The following is a 22,618-nucleotide window of genomic DNA, read 5'->3' on the forward strand; positions in this document are numbered from 1 at the left end:
CCCCCCCCCCCCCTTTGAAGAGAATAGGCCCCAAAATGTATCCTGGTTGACCTAAGTCTCGCAGAAAAGAATTGAGTCGTGAAAAATAGGATGACGCCTGGCTCCCAAGATCTAGCTTGCTAGACCAATCGGATGTTATAGAGTCAATGACATGTCGTGTATTGCGGTGCATAGATTATTGTGGCGCGCGCAGTACGTCTTTGCATTAGCTATATACTTATACTATGACTCTTTTTCCACCACATATACCGTGGTAGTGTTAGCCTCAGTGGTCCCAACATCCCTTACTATTTTTCCAAGAACCTCCCACTATCGTCACAACACAAATAGGTCTGCACGGTCTACCAAATTACGAGCCGAATACCCTGGTCGAGCTTTCGCCTCGGGCATCCGAGCCAACGTGGAGCTTTCGCCTCGGGCATCCGAGCCAACGTGGATCTCGGAGGAACAACTCGTAATGTAGATTCAACGTGGGGATGTGGCCGGCATTCTTGAATGACGACTGAGTAGTCAAAACTCAAGACAACTGGGTAGACAACTGGAAACTCGGCACTGGAGCGGTGCTGGCCTTTGGACCCAGCGAACCGGCGCCACGGGCGTGTTGGACGGCTCTGTGATTAGATTCCGGTGTAAATTAGTCTCAGCAGCATGCGCCCTTCGCCACGCCCCTTGGGGCAGGTATAGGAACCGAGCCACACACTATCGCCACTCGGTGCTGTCTCCACGATTCTCGCAGCCGCGACCCAGCGGCTTAAGTGCGAGCAATGATAATATCATTATGATATGACCATTATCACTCAGAACTGAACCGTAGAGCCCGAACTGCTGGCGAGCCTTTTGCGCTGGTCTTTCCATCACTACAAGTCTAAGCGAAGCATAGTAGTGGTGCCGCGTGTCACGCGGCGCGTGAAGTCGGACACGACGAGTTGCGCATCTTCAGGAAACAGACACGCGCAAGTTGCACCAACGAGGCTTCTAGCGATAGCGGTGAAATCCACAGGACCAACCGCACCATGTGTTTCTACACCACTATATAATCCGATCACAATCCGTTTGACAAGTGCAGTCGACAAGTGCAGCTTCAACAGGTGCGGGTCTTGCGTTTGGATTTTCATCTTGAGTCGAGATTGTCGACAAAATGCAACGTCAGCGCCTCCTTGGCCTGAGTCTTTGCTCTTTTAGAAGCATTAAAGTGTGAATTAGAAACCATCCTGTCGTTTTCGCAGCTTGAGTTCCCCAATCTTGAAACCTCTAACTGCGGGGACTGGGAGTCGGGCACTGTCCGCCACTAATCTGAAGGCGATCACGATAGCTCGGAACTCGCGGGAACGCTCCCCGCTGCCTCGTGAATATTCAAGCCTACAGATCTCGCGTTTGGCTGCGCACAGCAGGTACACAACCCTAGAGGCGTAGCGGATAGCCCAGCGAGAGCCTTAACCCGTATAATAGGTATGGACTCCTGCTCACCCGTAGTCTCGGTTCGTGGGTTGGGTGGGATTTCGAGTTGAGTGGCGGTAAACTAGCAGACGAGAGGTGGCTAAGGTTCACGCGGGTCGCAGAACCGCACTCCCTTCGTCGATGAACAAACCATATCCGACTAGATAAACTCAAATCCACAGAAGCGGTATCGTGAGACACTTGCATCCTCTGGCTAGCAGGCTAGCTGAGATTACCAGCAAGTATTGCCCCCGGCCGTCGCGGTTTCACCATCGATAAAACCCTGCGGGATTGATCTCAGCATAGTCGAGCATGGCCGATGTGGTCTGATGTGGTAGTCGCAGTCGGCAGGGTCCACGCCCGCGCCCGTGGAGGAGTAATGGTCGTAGCCCTGACAGTCGAAATAGCGATTAATAGCGGCGATTGGAAACTTCTCACCCCATGGAAAGGATCTGTCGTTTTATTATCCAACCAAGAATCTCGTGCTTTACTGGGATCGACTCTTGATCCCGATGCAGCCGTTGACGCGATGGTGCTGCTTGAGTCCAACAGCACAAACATGGGGGGAGACGACGTTGGCGGGAGATGATAGACCATCGATGATGACTACTGTCGCAAGCAGTTCAGGGGGGGACCATTTCGCAAGTAACAGCGCTGATGAAGAGCAAGGAGAGTATGCGACTAGAACTCAGTAATGTAAGGTCTCGTGGCCTAATGGATAAGGCGTTGGTCTTCGGAACCAAAGACTGTGGGTTCGAGTCCCACCGAGATCGTATGTTCATATCAGCACTTCCTTCACAATTACCCAAACCGTGCCAAATACACCACTAGACAGCACCATTCTGAGGAGACCCAGCCCTAAACAACTAACGGCTCCACGCAGTCCAAACAGTGTAGAAAATGAGTATGTAGCTCAAGCATTGTACAGACCCATCTGAAGGAGAGTTGGGCATGTTAACTTGGCTATTGCGCGTACCACGTTGTGACTTCCCCAATGGTTGACTTCCACAAACTCAAATAACAGTAAAAGAAATGAACTGTAAAGAATAACATCAGTAGGTACGTGGCACATAGAGCAATGAGGTGTGGTGTCAGGGATTGGCAAGAGGAGACCTTCGCGCTGAAACCAGGTGGAGCCAAACTTCCCAACACATCCCAGTGATTTATCCAATCTTAATTCATTCGAACATCATCGTCGCAAACTCCCTGCTTCTGCATCCATTCATCGAGCTCCACCGCCAAGTGCTGAATGGCTCCCGTCCACTGAGCCTCTCCGACTTGTCACCGTGTCAAGGCCAGAGCGTGATTCACAAATCCGATGCGGTATGGAGAGGTTTGGTCCGATATAGAATAAGATACACCCTGAAATGTCTCGGTCACGTGAAGGAGAAAATGAACCGATGATGGCTCAAGTTCGTAGGGGGAAATTTCGAGATGCGCAAATTTCCACCACAACAGACCACTCGGTACAGATCTCAGAAGAGGAAGGAAGGATAACTCGCGCAGCGATCGTATCGCGGTCATAGGAGTGCACATTAATACATGCCACACCTCAACCTCATTCTCGTCAAGTGATTGGTGGAGCACGTGGCCAGCAAAGCAATCACCGCAACTCCACAGCGACAAGCAAGTCACTACTCCATGAAATATTTTTTGCACGTTTCTATTGCGTCTGAGTAATCGCACACATACGTCGTGCAGAGCTCTCCAGTGGTGCACATAGCCGGTACCGATATAGATGATTATTCAACTCATATCAATCTAAAGCATCCGTTTTGTTGAGTTCCATATGGCACGCTCTGTCAATGTAGTAACAATTGCTCTGTGTGGCCACGTACCGAATTCAGCCGAATACTGGGCATTTTCCTCCGAACTAACCTCTGTGAGTGGGCCGCTCAACACTACCCATTCCTGATAGCGCTTCCCGTGTGTTTTACAAGATGAAGATTTTTCTCAGAAAAAGACCCCAAAAATTTCCTGGGAATAATTTCGTGGCGCGCGACGGTGATAGTTGCGTTGTGATTGCTGTCCTTGGTAATCGAAGTCGCAGTAGTTGATCTATCACGTAGTACGGCCCCTTCACCCGTTTCTATTGAGGGCGAAGGCACCCGACCCCGCCAGCAACACAAACGATTATTTAACTGGGGGAAAATAACAGTCAAATTTCCATTCGTTTTCGTCGGTCATTTTCTTGGAGTTTTGCTCATTCTCCGAGCTACAATGCTTTCCCGTGCATATCTCTCGGGTTCGTCGAATGCTCCAGAGCATCAGTTTGATCCCATCAGCTCTCATCCGCGTTAACCATGGCTCCCAAGAAGAAGGTAGAAGAAGTGAAAAAGGTCAAATTTGGTCGACCTGGGAACACCCTTCGTATGGGTCTCGTCGGACTGCCGAATGTTGGCAAATCTACGACTTTCAACGTCCTCACTAAGGTAATACCAATAGTGACTTTATCAGCTTTCTTCTCTAAGTGTCTGTTCCCAGTGTTCGATCCCAGCTGAAAACTTCCCCTTCTGCACCATCGACCCTCATGAGGCTGTTGTCAATGTCCCTGATGATAGGTAGTAATGACGATAATAAAGAGTTCCCTCCGCTCTATATGCACCCTCAGGATGGATTGGTTATCGGCTACTTTCAAGCCCAAAAGCACCATTGCGGCCGTCTTGCGAATTTGGGATATCGCTGGCCTCGTGCCCAATGCCCACGAGGGGGAGGTACGGCCGCTCACCTAGACCATTTGTCGTTTTATCTGAAACTTGACAGGGTCTCGGAAATGCCTTCTTGTCGAACATCCAGTCCGTTGATGGCATTTATCATGTATGCAGAGCTTTCACTGACGATGATATCGTTCATACGGAAGGAGAGGTAAGCGAGTTGGTTAATTTCACGATGGGTGAACAGTTTTATTTCTCCTTAGGTTGACCCCGTTCGGGATCTGCAGATTATTCAGTCAGAGCTCATCTTCAAGGATCTGGCCCACGCCACGAGTCGTGCGGCCGAGTACGCTAAGAAAGCTGAACAGAATAAGAAAATGAAGGAGCTCAAGGAGGAGTAATGTATCCTCATTGCTGCTGTCATTTTGATGATTTATTCCCCCTAGATATGATGCTCTCGTGAAGTGCCAGCAGATATTAGAAAGTGGCAAGCCTCTGAGACTCTGTCCCGACTGGACTTCCAAGGAAGTGGAAATTGTCAACAAGTAGTGATGAATTTACCTTCTCCGTTCTCGTAGACTCCCCGATGACTCAGGTATCAGTTCTTGACCACCAAGCCAACTGTTTATCTCGTCAATATGAGCGAGAGGGACTTCGTGCGTCAGAAGAACAAGTGGTTACCCAAGATCAAGGAGTGGGTGGACGCCAATGGTGGTGGCCCTATTATTCCATATTCTGCTGCCTTTGAGATGGAGTATCAAGAATGTGGTAAGGTGTGTGTGAAGAGCCTCCGACATGATCCCTGGTCGTAGGTGACTCGGAGGAGGATAAGAAAGCCTACCTTAAGAAAACTGGTGCCAAGAAATCTATGATCGATAAGATCATTAAGACTGGGTATGACATATCCCACAGTGCTCGTTCGTCGCAGTGTTGGAATGAATATCCGCTTTCCTCAGCGTACCTCACGAGCTTCCTCACTAAATATAGAAGTTCATATACGAATTATAGTAGAAGTGTACAGAAGCCGATGAGAACTGCCCAAAATTTCCCTCACAATTTCCATATTGCTATTAAGACGTGTAGATGGCCATGTACATATCTTCCCACACTGCTTTTCCATCGTGTACTTTTCAGGTACGACTATTTGGATCTTGTTCACTTCTTCACCTGTGGCCCCGATGAAGTCCGGTGTTGGACTATCCAGAAGGGCACTAAGGCTCCTCAAGCCGCCGGAGTCATTCACACTGGTAACTAATGCGGTTGCCCACAAGGGCTTCATATTATTCTCAGATATGGAGCGTGGATTCATTTGTGCTGAGACCTACCGGTATGAAGACATTCGGGAACTCGGCGATGAGAATGCCGTAAGTCTCGCTTTACCGCACCTCAATGAACTCATCCTCAATAGAAGGATACCCCCCTCTGTTCAGGTGAAAGCAGCGGGTAAGTTGCATCAGAATGGGAAGAACTATGAAGTTCTCGACGGCGATATCTGCTTCTTCAAGTTTAACGTCAGTAAGGGCAAGTAGATGTTCTTCGAGTTATGTCGGTATCAAACTGTCTACGGTTTTCTCGTTGTTCCCTACGACCATCCATACTTGGTTAGCGCTATCAGCCTATGTGGCTTGGATTTCCTCAAGAGTGTTGAATTCCTAGTTGTTAATGCTATAGAAGATGAGTCACTGTTGATGATGAGTAGAAGTTAAATCGTAAAATAGGTTTTTTTCTCAGCCAAAAGGTGGTAATTTCGTCATCAGGATCTCAATCCGAAACAATCATTCTGAATGTTTCATTCTTGAATAAAGTTGGTTGGTAGGAAAAAAGATATGGAAAGAAAGTTGAGTTCTTCCTGACTCTTTTAGCAAAAGTTTCCGGTTTCTCTACTCTCCATATATGTAATATCTACCAACTGTGAATCAAGGGCAAAATATAAGTTGAAGAGATATCCTGTCTTAGCGGTATCGAACGGGATACCTGTGTTATGTGACGATGCGATCGTATGGGCGGAGAAGAATGAGCTCACAGAGCTTGATAATCAGTCAAATTTGCCATGGTGAAGTTAATTGTTGCTTATCTGGCCTCTCTCTGTCTCATCGGCCTCAACCTCTTCCACTCGCGCGAAGTGACCGTAACACAATTTTTACACAAGCTAAACGATTTGAGGAAGACCGACTTGTCTCAAGTTGGGAGAAGGAAGCCCTAGGAAAAGGCGTCCTCCACTGGAAATGGTCAAGTTCTTCTGGAACAGACCGTCCACTCCGATGTTATGAAATCTATTCGTGAGCATCCATCATCACATGGTGCACTGTACCAACGCAACCTTGAGAGGCCAAAAGTATAAGGTTTCGAGTAAATCTCTCTGTTGAAGCATCTACTTTCGACCATTATCGCTGAGGAGGATCAATAGCGAGAAACAAGCTCATGTAATCATCCCCTACCCGACGAAGCCCCCCATTGTCGCTAGGTGACGAATCGGCAGTTGGCGCTGCTAGTGTTATAGATTGGCCATCGACAACCTGAGGTGTGAAGGAATGAGTTCCCGCACAGCTGCTCATGAATACCCACCAGACGTATCGGTTCCCCAGGCTGTCCTGTTGTTGGTATTGTCAGCGTCACATTGTCTCCGCCCTGGTCGCGTGGTTGGGCAGGAGCCTCGACAGGAGCTGGTGCCTGAGACATTTGGATCGACTGGCATACATTGGGCCCGGATTAAGAGGCTCACCTCAATACAAGCGGCACACCTCAGGCCTATCCACGCCACAAAGCATCGGAAGCAAAGCTCACATACCAGAGACAACACGAGTAAGAAGCCACAGATGTAGCCAAAAACTAAGTAGCAATCAATGGGAAGAATTCATTCGGGGAGCAGTAGAACGTACGAGAAGCGATAGTGCTGCCGTTGATGCTGAATGGAATATCCGCTTCCTTGAAGTATTCGAACTATCGAGAAAAGAATGTCAGATGAAAATGGATCTGACCCTTACCAGTGGTAGCTGTTCAATGAAACTGACCAGTACATCAACCTGAGTGCTGAGGATTGTATTCATCCACAGCAGCGAGGTAAGTGTGAGCAAGCCGAGGACAAGCACCCGCACTACACATGAGTAGGCGTATATCCTCACATACAGAGGACTGAAGCAGAGACCACAATAAAATACGTTTCACCATATCAGAACTCCCGAAGAAGCCTAGGATTCATTCTAATGGTGTATGTACGAAAAGAATAACGGAATGCCTTCGGAGTAAATTTTATCACAACAACAATAACAATGACGATCGGCTACATATCGACAATCATCTGTGATGGACGCGAATCGATGCCCCACGCACTTCTGTTGATACACGCCAAGCAGTCCTAGACCGGCCATAATAACCGTCGATGCTGTCAGACCCGAGTTGGCTGCCTGAAAGTGCAATATAGCACGAAACGATAACGAAGGTATGAGGATCTCACCTGTATAGTATACGCCGCATCATTCGTGGAGTCCATCATCAGAACCGCATGTATCGGTCCGCCGTAATAGTCGGCATAACTGGATACTTGAGAAGCCTATCATGGAAGAGCTGATCTCCACACAGACAACTAGCACCTACCTGAATGCCTTGAAGTGCTGTAGTGACGAGACCGATCAGGCCGAATACCAAGTCCATTGCTGCGAACACTTGAAGCGCGAAGGTGAAGGTGCAGCCGCAACAGCAAGTCGAGTCCGGGGGTTCTTTGACGTAAACCACCCGAGGTGCTGCAGCATTCGCATTTTCTGCTGGCATTTTAAACTAAGCCGATTCCGTCGCCCGACTCACGCACACAAAATAGACACGAATACAACTATCAGAAACAATCTACAACGGAATTATGAGACCATGATGTCACTCGAGTTGTTCGTGGCTCTGGACGCGTTCCCTTCATCTCAAAGGACACGCCCTTTGTGTCGGTCTCACTGTGGACCACACCATATCTGGAGCTGAGGTTTCACCAGCCTCCATGAACTGTTCGTGTTCATGATGAACATGAGGGCGCCGAAAGACCACCCTCTTTGGGATGTCGCTCGAAAAACAGGATAAACTAACCTGCTTTCTATCCACTTATGAGATGCCCGCCGAGCGTTCTTTAACATCCAAACATCCCTACAGCCGCGTACTTTCCAGTCTTCTCTAAGGTGTTGCTATGTCTGGCTATGATTGGACTCCAATTGGATTCCAAGGCAGGGGTCAATTCGATGTCGAAGCGATTGCGTGACCTACACTCGCGATAGCAAGAAAGCGGGGTTTAGCAACTAGTAGGTAACCAGCTGCAGGTAATAAGCACCAGATGCAGATCGTCCAAGTAACTCGGACCGCTGAACCTAAAGAAAATAAGACGAGGATATCCAGCAGCATCTAAAAGGGCTGGTAATGTAATGTTCTCCCCACCAGCTTTCTCGCTAAGTGAGCGCCAACGCTGCCACTTGTGCCTTTAGTCCATGGAGTTTACAACGAAAAGCATTATCAAGCACCAGAATGAGAACTTAGAGAGCAGTTGGGGCAATCAAGAGTGCACGCCAGACTCGTTTCCTGTTGATGACAGATTTATCCCGATAGTATGAACACATCCTTTCTTTACGTTGTTGTTCTTGCCATGATGGCAATGCCATCCCAAGCTCGGTTGCGGGCCACAACTTGCGGCGGTCGCGGAACATCGTCATGTGTCTGGCTGCCTTGATGCTGAGGTTTTCATCATAATTAGCGAGCTTGATGATAATGTACTTCACTTGGATTCCCTTTCTGAACTCTTCCCTCAACTTTTGGCCGATGTGTCGGTGGTACACTGCTGCTGCTAGCGTTCCAGCCATTTTGTTTGAGTAGGTTATCATGCTTGTAGCCATCAGACAGTCCTCGATATAGGCCAGCAGTTTGCCGATGTCGAATCTCTCGACGAGAGACTCTCGTTATATCGAAAATGATGTCGTCACTATAGTGAGAGAGCAGAGATACTGCTACCATCCAGCTTGGCAGTGCTCTGATGTAGTTGCTCATAATGAAGGCTGCCTCGGCGTTTCTTGTCTGAATATCATGACAGCAAGTGTCGCTCAACTAACGGCTTAGGGCGGAGAGCTGCTCTGCGCCCTAGGGTATGAGTTCACCACCAGAGTACTGGGCTATGTCTTCTCGACCGAGCCAAGCTCGTGAAATGCGACACGGTTCGTATCGATGAGCCCCGCGTTACGTGCGCACGTGCGCATCCAAACTCTGGTTTCCAGAAGATTATTGCTCAGAGCAACTCGCCCCTGGCGGGCGCGATTTTTTGGCGTGCCTTTCTGTAATGCTGCATGGGACTCGAAAGACTACGTGAATGGCATGGACACAGTCCCAGTGGATGTACTTCCCAGCCTCGGAATTTCCTCACGCACACATGTCGCTGAGGTGGAGCGTATCTTTCCACACTCGCATGTCGATGAACTTCGTGGGAAAACGAGTTGATCGACCGAAAATCGTCTCCGCCCACGTCGTGTGGCACACAAGACGATCGGGTACTTGGAGCATCTAATACGCGCTCTCTACTAACAGCAAGGGTTCTCATCTACACCGGTATAAGCCGCCAGCAGCGCGAAGACTGCCGACGATAACAGTATTATTTTAGCAGTACTGGTGAGGAAAGACTACTACTGCGTGCAAACCACCATGGAATCACTGTCGTGGTATCGTCCACATCGTTCCTTGAGCAAACTGCAGCAGTTTCGTATAAACATTCACGAGGCTTGCCCCCGGGGCCCGGGGACAGTCCCTGTTCCTGAAATTATTTCCCCCACCTCTGACTTCCGATCCAACTCCATGTACTGCATGAACTGAGCTCGTTCTTGTCCCGTTTATACACGCCTCTCCTGAAATTTCGCCTCTCGGAAAGTACTCACAGTATTCAAGATAAATACTGCATGGGCGGGTGTGATCTGACAATGATAGAATAGCAAGCGATACACAGAGCAATTTTCAAACTATCTCCGTATATCATACATATACGTAATACGGTTATTATACAGTATAATAACCCGTCGCGAATCCCACACCCAAGTAAAAGTTTTATACTACCATATCACTTGTGACTGAATCACAAAGGCTCTGTACATACTGCACCCCGGCACCTAGAATCTTTCAACCCATACATCCACACGAAAGTCGGTGCCGTTGAAAAAGCACATATGCTGCAAAGAGCGTATATGTACATTCGCGTATTGGCCAATGGAGGTAGAATCGCGCATTGCGGTCACCTTAGAGATAATCGGCTAATGCACACATGATAGGAGTCCAACGCACTCGACAGCCGAAGGTTGAACGAATACTAGGATACAATTAACACTGAGCTTCAACACAGCATGACCACACGAGTGAGTTTTTTCCGCACACTGTTGACATCCGCGCGACCTCAAAAATTTGAATCTAATTTCGCGCATTCCGGATAGTACTTGACATTCATACACGAAATTTCTCGTAAGTGCCTGTCCAACAACGCCGAGAGCTCTCGCTCGACCTTGAGACTTTCAGCAGTACCGATTTGAGCGGCAATTACATCAGTATCCAGATGCATTTTTCGATAGTATACTCGGCCACGATCAACCATCAAGGGTCTTATGGTAGCTCATTATCTTAGGTAGCCCCAAGTTAATGGAAAGCGAGGACAATAGCTTAATTATGATATACTGAAAGGCGGTTCGCACCCGAAGGACCAATGAGCAACAGTCAAAAATGAACCAACTAATGAATGCGGACAAAGAGCCTACTACGCTTCAAGTCACACGCTCGACGATTATGACATCCTGGAAGGCGGTTCAGATCCGGAGGACCAATGATCAACACTTGAAAAGGAGTCAACTACCGAGTGGGGACAAAGAGCCTACTACGCTTCAAGTCACACGCTCAACGATAGTAGCCAAACTCGAGATCTGATTGACAGGTTCTACTGGAGACATACGCAGAATGCGACAACCATATAACCTCATTTATCTCCTTCTGACCGAGGCACTCGGACCTACTCCGATATGTGATCATTTTACACATTGCAATGAGAGACGGGATGATACCCACAGCTTTGGGTGCATTGGAAACCATGAAAATCACCTTGGAAATCATTAGCCCGCCTACGCGCACTACTAATTTCACGCTGGTCACCAATTCGGCGCGCGCCATTTTTTTGGACGCGCATCTTTCCCACTTCTCTGACGCACCCAGTTGACCAACATCGCCTGAGAATCATCTCGCGTCTTCAAAATATGTTAGAACAACTCGAGGCTCTCGAATCGAGAGTCGATGAAGTGTTTCTCGAACACCAACACTACTCAGAACTACACGCGTATTCCATGATATTCTACTCCAGTGTGGTAAAAGGTCAACCACATGTGTTGGTGACAATACGAAAATCCTGGGGGAAATTTCGCGGAATTCTTATCGGTTGATGTACACTCCTAACCCAATCGTACATAAACTCTTACTACGACTAGTGCGTAAACTCATGACCTCAGCTGCGAAAAGCGAACATATATTGCCACACTTTACTACCCATAGCCCAATCGCATTTAACTAGACTCAACAACCACCCACGTGTTGATCATAAGCTATGTTACTGACCTCCATTCTGCTAGTCGCAGAGCAATACCCGACCAAGATAGAAGTAGAGATACTTCCTCTTGAAAGGGTTTTTTCTAAACGCAATAAGACTTGCTAAGAATGTCGAGTAAACAGAGATGAGACGACACTTAGAAACCGAGAGAGTTATTCCGTTAAGTCTCTCGATCAATCGTGTCGTAAAGAGCGTGCGAATCCCACATAAGGGATGCACGAAAAAGGCTCAATTCATATGAGCAAAAAATAGGAGAAAGTTTGGCTTCAGAATAAGAAGGAACATGTTCTCGGTGAGGGAGAACCTAATCACTCGTCTCCTTCTCATCGACAACCGCCTCTCTATCACTTCGACGCATTTGGAGCTTCCTCAGGTATGCCGATACAGGACCCAGCAAACCGAACTGGACGAATAAATGCTGAAGTACTATATATCCGACCAGTATCCAAGTCATCGCAAGGCGATAGCTTCTAGGATAGGCGTTGTTAGGCCCATCATAACCAAGTGTTGAGATCTCAGGTGATGACCAAGGATACTCCTCAATAGCAATGTCGGAACCCGGACCATTCGGTCTGCAATCATATGCTGGATCGGGAATCCAGCTGTCCATTGCGGGAGTCGACAACTGGTAAGTGCGAACTTGGGGACCCAAGAAACAACCACCAATATCGCCAACAGAATACTGCGAGATAAGGGGAATATCTTTGGTCTCGAGCGAAGAGCCTGTGTCACAGTTGACACGATAGACACAGGGGAAATCGCTGGGCTCTTCCCATAGCAGGCAGAATATCATAACGAGGAAACAACCATACAGGATATTGATTGCCCAGTTAAAGACTATGTTCTTTCTGAAGTGACCACCATACGTAGCAACATAAGCTTGTGTGACGAGCACAGTAAACAACATGAACACTTGAGGAGGAGCGTCGTAGTTATCACCCTTCTTCATCCAGTCTTTAGGAGGGATATCAATGTCTAGTGTGTTCACATATTGATACCAGCTCGAGTTGGAGGGAGACCATAGAACAGCATATGTGATGATCTGGAAGGTATAATAGGAGACAATTGGCACAGCGCAAGCAAGGATGGTTCTCCATCCCAATAAGGAAGCTGTAGGGCGGAACTTGGCCAACTTCTTAGTCGGACCAGATAAAGTCATCGTCCATACCATAATTACACCAATCATTATATCCATGGTCAACCACACCCATTCGCCTACATTAATGTTACCGATGATGGTACCGGATAGACGAATGCAGGTTAGCACATATCCATAGACAATAAAGAAGGAGTAAGTGGCCAACTGAGTAGTAAGGCAAGCGCGACCTTCACGAATCATATCAACAACCGTGAAGAGGGAGCGTCCATCACGACCAGAGCTGAATGGCGATACCATAGAAGCCTCGGCATCTGATAAAGCCATACCAGCATGAGCAGCACGAAGAGCCCCACAGTCGTTACCACCATCACCACACATACCAACAACAAGCTTGCGAGACTGAAGGTACTTCGTTACGTTAACCTTATCCTCAGGCTTCATACGGGCAAACACGAAAATGTCTTCCCATATGAATTCCAACTTCTCTCTGTGAGAATGTAGGTATCTCCATGCACCTTGTGTGACAGCTAGTTGATCAACACCAGGAACAGGTATGCATCCTCGTTCACCAGTGTCCGAGTCCGACCACACTATCTCATTAATCTCTTTGTTCAGATCTCCGATAAGTATCCTCCCTTCTTTAGCATCACCATCAAGAATATGGCATTGCTTAGCAATAGCAACACCCGTTAATACGTTATCACCAGTACACACGACACTACGTACGTTACCATCCTTGAGAGCTTGAATAGCAGCGGGCGAATCATGCTTCATCTCGTTACGGAATAGCAGCAGACCACACATTCTCAGACCGTCCTCGAGCTCATCGCGACTTGTCGAAACGACTTCCTCATCAGAGATCGAACTCGGCATAGTCTTGATGGCCATGGCTAGAGTGTAGAAGTTGTCAGCAGCACATCCCTCAGAGACTGTAACGAAGTCAGCAGGGATAGAATCTTTAACAGAAAGAGCATGAATTCGCTCATAAGAACCCTTCACGATGACCATAACTTCCTTGGTGTCCAAATCACGGACAACCGCGCCTGAGGTCATACGTTTGTGGTCGAAGTCAAGAGCTTTCACAACCTCCAGCTTATGAGAGGCAACGCCAGCTGGAGACCTAATAACACTGCTTCCCGAATCAGGATCAGGCAATGACCAACCAGTAGTAGTTAACATAGCAACATCCACATGATTACCCACTAGACTACCATCACGGAGCGATGTGACAGTGTGACACGAGGCCAAACCATATTGCAACACCAAGGGAACCTTTTCAGCCACAACATGATGGTTCGTATCGTCACCAACAGGCAGATCATTGTCGAAGACCACGCGATCGAGGAAAGCACCGGATGCCAGGTCCACAGGGATCACCGCCGCGAAGTCCATCCCATCCTTCGTAATCGTTCCCGTCTTGTCGAACACCATGGTGGATATTTTACCAGCGACGGGAATTCTCCCAGGTTGCAAACAGGCGATCTTCTCGTTCCTCTCGAGCCTCTTGGATGACACTGATTGTCCCATGACCATCGACACGGGAAGCATGGGATTCATAGACTGTGCAATCGTGTTGAGTATCTGTAATACCGTAACAATCCATGATCCCAGATCGGTGAGGGTGGCATATAGCACAGTTATCAACATAGCATAACAGAACATAATAGTATAAATTATTGGCAGTTGATCGTTATACTTGAACCTGACAGAAATGGACACTTCAACCAGGATACGTAAGGAATGACAGAACCTACCTCACAGACTGGGGGAACAGGACCATTCGGACCAGTTGACCCTTGCTCGTGAGAGCACCCACGGCAGTACACAACATCACAGCCTTGCCGTCAAAGGAACCAGTAGACTGCATACAGATCGTACCTACAACCCAAAACGAGTGAATAGACCAACTATCGAAAAACCAACACACAATAACTTACCAGCATATGCACAGTTCTTCTGACCAACCGAAGCACCAGGAAGATCCTCAAGAGGGAACTTCTGGATAGGCATTGGTTCACCCGTCAACATCGACTCATTGACAATGACAGTACCGCTTACAACGATACCATCGCATGGTAGGGGATCTTGCTCTTCCACACGAACCAGATCACCCAGGACTACATCCTGGGATCCTACTTCGACCCACTCCCCGTCCCTTAGGACGTGCACACGAGTCTCAAGCTTAGCCATGTTAGCGATCTTCTTCTGACTGACTCGAACGATGAACAACGCTCGGATGAGACCAGCACCAAGCATCATAGCCAACCAGATGATGCCGATGTTCCAAGTAGAGAAAGCGACATAAGACCAAGCACCGATGGATTGGAAGACATATATGACATCACAGAACTCCACCAAGATGCTCTCGAGTATTCCCGGTACCCTAACCCTGATAGCATTCGGACCGGTAACCTTCTCCATATCATTGGCCTCTTCGAATGTCAACCCACCAGCCTTGAGCAAAGCGTGAGCTTCATCAGCGGTCTTCTCAGCAGCGCCTACTGGACGGAACCGATCGTCCTCCTCATCGTACAGGTAGCGTACACAGGTGTACTCGAAACCACGATGCTTGGTCTCCTTATCGACCATAACAGGTACCAGTGTAGTGCACGAAGCTTGCTTATACTTGTTCTTAATGTCATTCCAACCATCGACGAGCTGCCTCAAGACACCAGGAACAGCTTCATCATCAGTCATTCCAGGATCAACCATATCGCTCTCGTCAATGGCGTCTACTTCCTCCTCAATAAGGACGTGAGTGGCTTCCCTCATGCTGACCTCAGGCAACATAAAATTGACCCGCATTACGTGGAAGAACGTAATCATTATCGCAGCCAGTACATGGAAGAGAACGAATACGTAAAGCCAGGGACCCATGACACCATTCCAGTCAGTACCCCAGCTAGTAAGAACATCAGGGAAATACGAGATGATCGCGAAGAACACCATGTTAACCCCAGAACAGATAAGAACCGCACACCACCCTACGAGTAGGAAAGAGCCTATCCAGCATCGTCTATGCCCAGACTGAACGAATAGTCGCTCTCGTTCATCAGGACTGTGGAAGGTCAACCGACGCAGACCCATCGCGACGGCCTTTTCACTCAGTTCGCTCTCATCTGCGAAGAGCCGGTTAGTACGTACCTTCCGATACACCACAAAAGCAATTGTGGCTAGTATAAGAAATAATAACACTGCACTCCAAATTACAACGACTGTGACGCCGAAATGCATTGGGTTTATATTGTTTGTTAAGAGAGGAAAAGCAACTGAAAAAACCTCAGTACAATCACGCCAGAATTCGACCTCTTCCTATGTTGAATGAAACCCCGAAGTATTCATCATGAAAAAGCATAGTAGACAGATCACACAATATAGCTTAAGGACTCTAGCACAATTCAACTTGCACAAAATCCGTAGTTCGGGACCTCGCTTCTTGTCAAGAAGTTCTTGATGATGCAAATAATGACTGTGAATTCCCGGTGTCACCAACATGCTGTCGATGTCGAACTCTCATACATCAATTCGTCTGACCATCATTTCAATCGAGCAAGCGTGTAAGTTCTGAGTTTGTTCGGAATGGGGAATCGTCACTGCGCCCATTACAGGTCAATGAAGGCAAAATGTACAGCTCATGGGCAAAATCGGGACTTGAGTATCTTTCGGTTCTCCACAGATGCCTGAGGCTAGGCGTTCATGAGGAATAACCACGAAAGGAGTGTACTTTAGACTCTGCCTCGGACGCTCGTATGTGACAACCTGCAAAGTCGCTCAGCGTCCAGCTGGGACAGCGGACACAGGATTTCTGCACGCATGCACAGCGCAGTTTACCGCAAACCACCAGGAGAGGTTTGTTAAACAGCACAGCGTCAAGTTTCTAAGAAGGAATAAAGGCGTACCAACTCGTTCGCCAGGGTAAACTCGAGTTCCAAGTGGTGCTGAAAAGGTGTAAAGATTTGAACGGCGGGTGGTATGATACATCGACGAAATTGGAGAGCAGCTTGCAAATGTAGAGTAAATTCCTCGTAGAGTACTTCATTTCTTTTGACTATGATCATCGCCGTGGGCAATGGCCGTCATGGTTTAGAATTCGTGAAACTGCGGAGGTGTTTCGGGAATCAGAACTAGGAAGGTTTTAGTTGGAACGTCCTGCGATATTATACTTGTGTATAATCAGAGGATATTTGTGTTCCCAACGCCGAATCATAATTTCGATAATCTGTGATTCATCCGAAGGTCTGAAGCAAATCTTGCTGAAAATACTCTCTCGAGGAGTGTCCCAACATTCCAGCTGATCAATATTTCATCCTTCCCCAACTCGCGCCTATTCAGCTCGGATGGCAAGGAGTTTCGTCTCGACAAGGAAATCGCATGTCAGTCTCCAACAATCAAAGCGATAGTTCAAGGTTGGCCGTCTTAGAACTGCAGTCTTCATAGAATTCGTTTTCACCTGGCACGTTATCGCATCACGAACCTCAACTGAAACCTCCACGGAAATGGTAACTCCCTCTGTACAGGTCCAGGAACTTTCACCGAGACCGCGGATGGTATCATAAATCTGCCCACAATACGAGGCTATGTGCTCTCTTGTGTAGTTGACTACCTCTACTGCCCTCACAAGTACACTGACTCTGAGGTGATACGTCACAACACCCGTGAGATTGAACGTTATTCGTGCTCTGCCTCTGCACCAATTCTTTTCTTAATAATCATTTCTATATCCTCAACCACCAGCGTTGGAATATATGTTTGTTTCCCTCAGGTGACCTCAGCAGTTTCCTCATTAATTGTACAAGTCTACGTACAAATTCGGGTACAAGTGTACAGAAACCAATGAGAACTTCCCCAAATTTTCTCAGAATATTCATATTGTCGCCAACATGTTTTGCTGACCATGTACATACTCTCCCACACTGTCGACTAATTTCTCTCTTCACCTCATCCTCGTCAGTGAAAGCTACCTCAGTAACCGCTCCAATCGATCCCAGTTGTCCTTCCCACGTGCTGGTGGATAGACGTCCGAGGTCCTCTTGCTAGTTCTGGGTAGTAAGAGAGCGGCAACTCAGAGGTTATTTTCCATACATCGTTATACGAGTACTTCGTCCCTCAGAGCGAGAACTGATAACTCGCAAAACTGTTTATTGTTCTTCCGATTGATAACTTAGCCGGTAACTCATTGTCGTCATTTCTTCCTGGTACGGATTAGGTAGAGAACTTGTGTGTTTGTATGAGCTCAATGGGATTGCTCAAATCACTGATTCGATCTACACCTCTCCGCACAAGCACAGTCATCGGCATTAAGGGCGTTAGAGTGCAGACCGTCCCTCCAGTTAGACTATCAAACTCCCCATAAATCAATGTGTAATCAATGTGTATGTTTGATCATCCACGTTTTGGGGCTGGAGTATCAAGGAGGTTATCGTTCTTAGGGAGTAGCACTCTCGTCGACGACACATCCATACAACACACAATTGTATGGCGCGTGCAAGCAACCCTTACAATGCTTTTATTGTCAATATTGATGGCAGCAATCTTTTCCGACTCTTCCCGTGCGGATCTCGGATGCAGTTCCGCCAATCAAATGTAACAATATACTTTCGACAGCTTGTCATCATATTTAACTGCTGTCGAAAAGGAGTATTACCAGAGTCATTTCGAGTGTGCGTGGGTACGTGCCATACCCTACATGAGGCATGCAACATACATACGCGCTTGCATTTTCGGATATCTAACCTACTATGCGTGGAAGTACCACTACGACGATCTGAGCAGCCGCCTCCAACGGTGATTCTATGACGGGATTCATGTCTGTCTTTCTTTCTTTATTTCCTTACAGTTGATCTATCCGTGTACGGTTTGTGACAAGGTCATGCCGCACAAGTGTGTGCGGAATCTTGTTCATTGTTAGCGTTTTACGTGAAGTACGCGAGCTGACGGATAATAGTAGAGCAGAAAACAAATTTCGCAAGCTGAAAACATTTTCTGATGACAAACTCATCATCAAGCGCAGATGCAAATGTTGGGCTTCTCACCGTGGGTGAATGGCTTGACCAAGAGGATGTAACAAACCTATACGTGGTTTCAGTTGTTTCCAGTCTCATAAATGCGTGTCGTACTCGTTATTGCGGCGGTCGTTGCTTACGTGTTACAGGGTATGGTGGGCTGCAATGAGTGTCCACCTGACAAGTGTCCTGATAAGTGTCCAAATGAATGCTATTTGCGCATTGGATATGGGTGCATCTGTATGTGACTGATGATCTCCTATCTTAGAGTGGTGACCTTAACATTCCCTCCTATGTATTGGGTGAATGGAACTCGAAATAGTCGTCTTTGCGTCATTGATTATATCTGCGATTTCCAGACATTAGCACTGCCCTTACACAGTTGCACGCATATTGTATGAGCTTTCTACGCTTCCGTTGAACTTCGGACGGGAGTCCGCTCGGGCGCGCAACTCAGTGCGTGTGCTGATCTTTGGAAGCTGCTTTAGATGTCGCTCATCAGATGGGTTTCGTGAGTGGCCAAGTTAATTTTCTCTTTCGTATACTTGTTATCAGACCCTTTGAGGAATGGTATGGAACTAATCAGATCACGTGATATGTCTGTGACGTGGTCGATATTCGATTCTGATCCGTAATGTGTATCGTGCAGTAAGTATTTTTACAGCTCGTTACAATTCGAGTATCTTGCGTACTCGAGGGGTGATTGTTTGGATCTCAATCTCCGGTCTTTTTCGTCACTACAACTCCTATTTCATGGATACAAATCACAATAGAGAGAGCGCGATGTTGGGTTACCCGAGAGTCTGTCGTCAATAGCTTCCTTCGCAGGGTGAAACTGTGCCGGTATGGTGCGCACCACAGAGTTACAAATGAACCGTTTATTAGTTCAGTAGGTCGAGCACATTGCTCGAATGCCGATTTGAGAACGTGATTTCAAACCACGTAACGAGCTCTTCGTCTAGGGCTTCGATTAAAATGATGGTGGTTTGTGCAATTCTGCGCTGATAATTGCTAGTTGATAAAGTTTATTTGGTTCATAAGAATAACGACTTCATTGTTGGAATGAGTGATCAAATTCTGTTTGTATGCGGCTGCCTCGCGGTAGACTCTACAATGCAGCTCTATCTGCTCCACCACTGAGTCGCAACTAAGTTGTTTATTGTGGTCAACATATCATTTTTGCCATGCGGCCTGTTTGTCAACACGTCTGAAAAAAGGTGAAACACACTCGTCTCGTCTCGTGGAAAGCCTAGTCGAGTGGCATGGCACCAAGGTCACTAAGCCGACCTCCAGGCCAGCCTCTATTATTCGCTCAACTAGTGGAACCCCGTCGCTACGCTCCGGGAGTCGCTACGCTCCAAGGACAGATAGGAATGTATGAGACTGGATAAGGTAATAATATACTTGGTAATAATATAGCGCAGATTTTGAACGATGACAGAAGTAAGATGTACGATGTTCCGATAACTGAACGCAATAGAGACAGGCATGATGCTCCAACGTTTCGCCACAACGTGAACAACCTTGGCATGCTGTTATGCAGTTGTGATGCATTAGTCGAGATTATGAGCTCGTTTTCTTTTCTTGAGCCGCATGGATTAACGATGAGGAGAAGATTTTGGTCGAAGTTGGACCTGAAAAGAAATGGGTCAAGTTAACGTTATGAGTTCCGAGCATAGAATGAATAGAAATTGTATGCTTGCAGGGAAAAACACATTGGGCGGATTAGGTATCGACAATCAGATAGAAATAGTTGAGAGAAGCATAACGATATGTTGGAAGGAATGTGAACGCGCAGGAAAACGTATATCGCGAGAAAAACGTTTTTGAGATTATCTCTCCCATATAGTCCAGCGCCTCAACGTGGCGTGGGAGTGCTACTCATTCGGAGTATGCGAAGCTTATACCGAACAGTTCGGTCCGAACTCGACAATCACCCAACGGGTGGTGACTGAGTGGCGGTGACTCCCCCTTGCCCCCTCCTCTTTGCTTTGTTCGGCTCTCCGCACATCTCCTCCTGTAGGGTCCTTCATAGTTGTCACCCCACCCCCCCCCCCCCCCGGCGGCATCGCAAGCGCCCCCATGGATTTACCGTGGTATCCTACAACATCCATGGCTCATTTGGCATCAAGTTGGAAGTTGCTCACACTATTTATTCCGTATACTTGCCACAGTTGTCCTTGATAATACCCAACATTAACGTTGCCATTTTTTTCTGCTATTTTCGCCCCTATGTTGGAATTCCAGAGGACTCTCCCGTATATTCCCACACCGCAGTAATATTCTGGGAGACTTCAAACTATGCAACAATTCTGCTTACTCGGTACGTCATTTTCTTCTCTATGGCTCAGGTTTGAATAGGTTCCGACCATACTTCATCTCTACAGCGGTACAACCCGAACTCGGAGACAACTGCTTCACGTTTCACTCCCCTTTGCCCAAGCTAGCCACCTCCACCTGTGATCTCCCAGGGAGATTCTCCCTCTGTGGGTACCGCCTACTCTTGCTGTGTGGGAGTGGGAGACTCCCGTCCGCTGGTCCCGTTAGTTTTTATCGACCTTTCCTCTTTTATTTCTGTCATGACAGGGGATTTCACTGCCGCTCTTCACCACTTTAGCGTACATTAGTCGTTCTAAGGGCGATACGCCAACAGGCGTGTAACGCCCCGGTAACAGGCGTACCTGGGTTTGAGAGGAATTGAGCGGGAGTACTCGAGATTGGACGACGGTTGCAAGAAAAGAATTAAAATTGCATGAGACACTCCAGATCCAAAATCATAAAATTTTGAGCGTAATCGCAGTGTAGTTGGGAATGAAGGAGTAGAAACTACAAAGAAAGGAAGAGGTTATGAAGAGGAGCCCAGTGATAGGTACATTACCGTATCAGGCTGTGATGTAGTAAGAATAGGAGCGTTCGGAAGTTGGCCGTTTGAACGTTTTAACGCACTTTTTCGGGCGGCTGCATGTGCAGGAAATGCAAGTACATGCAGTGCAGGAAATATACACGACAGATTCCACGACAGATTCCACGTTGTGGAATGCGTAGAAATGGTTGCTTGCAGGGAAAAAGCAGATTGGGCTCATTAGGTATCCAGAATGAGATAGAAATAGTCGAGAGGAGCATAACGACATGTTGGAAGGAATGTGAACGCGGAGGATATCGCGAGAAAAACGTTTTTGAAATTACCTGGATTTGAGAGGAATTGAGCGGGAGTGCTCGAGATTGCACGACCTTTGCAAGAAAAGAATGAAAACTGCATGACACATTCCAGATCCAAAATCATAAAATTTTAAGCATAATCGCAGTGTAGTTGGGAATGAAAGAGTAGAAACTATACAGAAAGAAAGAGATTATGAAGGGGAGCAGAATGATAGGTACATTGCGGTATCAGACTGTGATGTGGTAAGAACAGGAGCGCTTGGAAGTTGGCCGTTTGAACGTTTTAACGCACTTCTCCGAGCAACGATTATGTTGTGCTCTGCTATTTAGTTATAGATTATTCGTTACCACTCTAGAACTGCATCGAACGTGACTGCCTATGTTTCGGGGAGAAACACAGTTACTTAGTCACGACTTTGTAGTTTTTTGACGTTGCCTTACTGGCAGTCCATCTTTTCCAGCCATATCTCATGTTGTTGCTCGATCATCAAATCCAGCGCTACCGTACGATCAAATATCATCCCATTGGAGTACTATTCTAAAGCCATCACATAATCGATACCCAGTGGTCCTCTATCGCTTACGTGTGGGCTTTATGGCGAGAAGCGCTTTACAGCTGTCCATCCATGCCTTGACCTTCACCATCTCTTGTGCCACTTCCTTATCTGTTAGACAGATA

The 22,618-nt window shown here is 47.3% G+C and overlaps 3 protein-coding genes and 1 non-coding gene across 4 annotated transcripts; 2 read left to right on the forward strand and 2 right to left on the reverse strand.

Annotated features, from left to right (window-relative positions):
* The first annotated feature begins 2,137 nt into the window (after positions 1 to 2,137).
* On the forward strand, positions 2,138 to 2,210 carry Pmar_PMAR021978. The gene has a single exon. It is a non-coding gene; the product is annotated as a tRNA-Arg (tRNA).
* A 1,530-nt stretch (positions 2,211 to 3,740) lies between these two features.
* Positions 3,741 to 5,620, forward strand: Pmar_PMAR021979 (GTP-binding protein, putative; the record flags this gene model as incomplete). Its single annotated transcript, XM_002767843.1, has 11 exons — positions 3,741 to 3,869; positions 3,922 to 3,998; positions 4,049 to 4,151; positions 4,201 to 4,302; positions 4,355 to 4,488; positions 4,538 to 4,636; positions 4,687 to 4,859; positions 4,904 to 4,985; positions 5,226 to 5,338; positions 5,382 to 5,455; positions 5,522 to 5,620. The coding sequence occupies 11 exons, from the start codon at positions 3,741 to 3,743 to the stop codon at positions 5,618 to 5,620; spliced, it is 1,185 nt and encodes a 394-aa protein (XP_002767889.1).
* An 825-nt stretch (positions 5,621 to 6,445) lies between these two features.
* Pmar_PMAR021980 (hypothetical protein) lies at positions 6,446 to 7,867 on the reverse strand. The gene is made up of 9 exons (XM_002767844.1): positions 7,686 to 7,867; positions 7,546 to 7,641; positions 7,422 to 7,495; positions 7,076 to 7,223; positions 6,971 to 7,031; positions 6,814 to 6,920; positions 6,657 to 6,761; positions 6,530 to 6,607; positions 6,446 to 6,481 (listed from the first exon to the last, which is right to left on the reverse strand). Exons 1-9 carry the CDS (start codon positions 7,857 to 7,859, stop codon positions 6,476 to 6,478), a joined length of 849 nt encoding a protein of 282 aa, XP_002767890.1. The 5' UTR covers positions 7,860 to 7,867; the 3' UTR covers positions 6,446 to 6,475.
* A 3,827-nt stretch (positions 7,868 to 11,694) lies between these two features.
* Positions 11,695 to 15,727, reverse strand: Pmar_PMAR021981 (Cation-transporting ATPase, putative; the record flags this gene model as incomplete). Its single annotated transcript, XM_002767845.1, has 3 exons — positions 11,695 to 14,480; positions 14,533 to 14,656; positions 14,716 to 15,727. The coding sequence occupies 3 exons, from the start codon at positions 15,725 to 15,727 to the stop codon at positions 11,984 to 11,986; spliced, it is 3,633 nt and encodes a 1,210-aa protein (XP_002767891.1). The 3' UTR covers positions 11,695 to 11,983.
* Between the last annotated feature and the right edge of the window lie 6,891 nt (positions 15,728 to 22,618).

Source organism: Perkinsus marinus, assembly GCF_000006405.1.
Source record: "Perkinsus marinus ATCC 50983 genomic scaffold scf_1104296969786, whole genome shotgun sequence".
Lineage (NCBI taxonomy): Eukaryota > Perkinsozoa > Perkinsida > Perkinsidae > Perkinsus > Perkinsus marinus.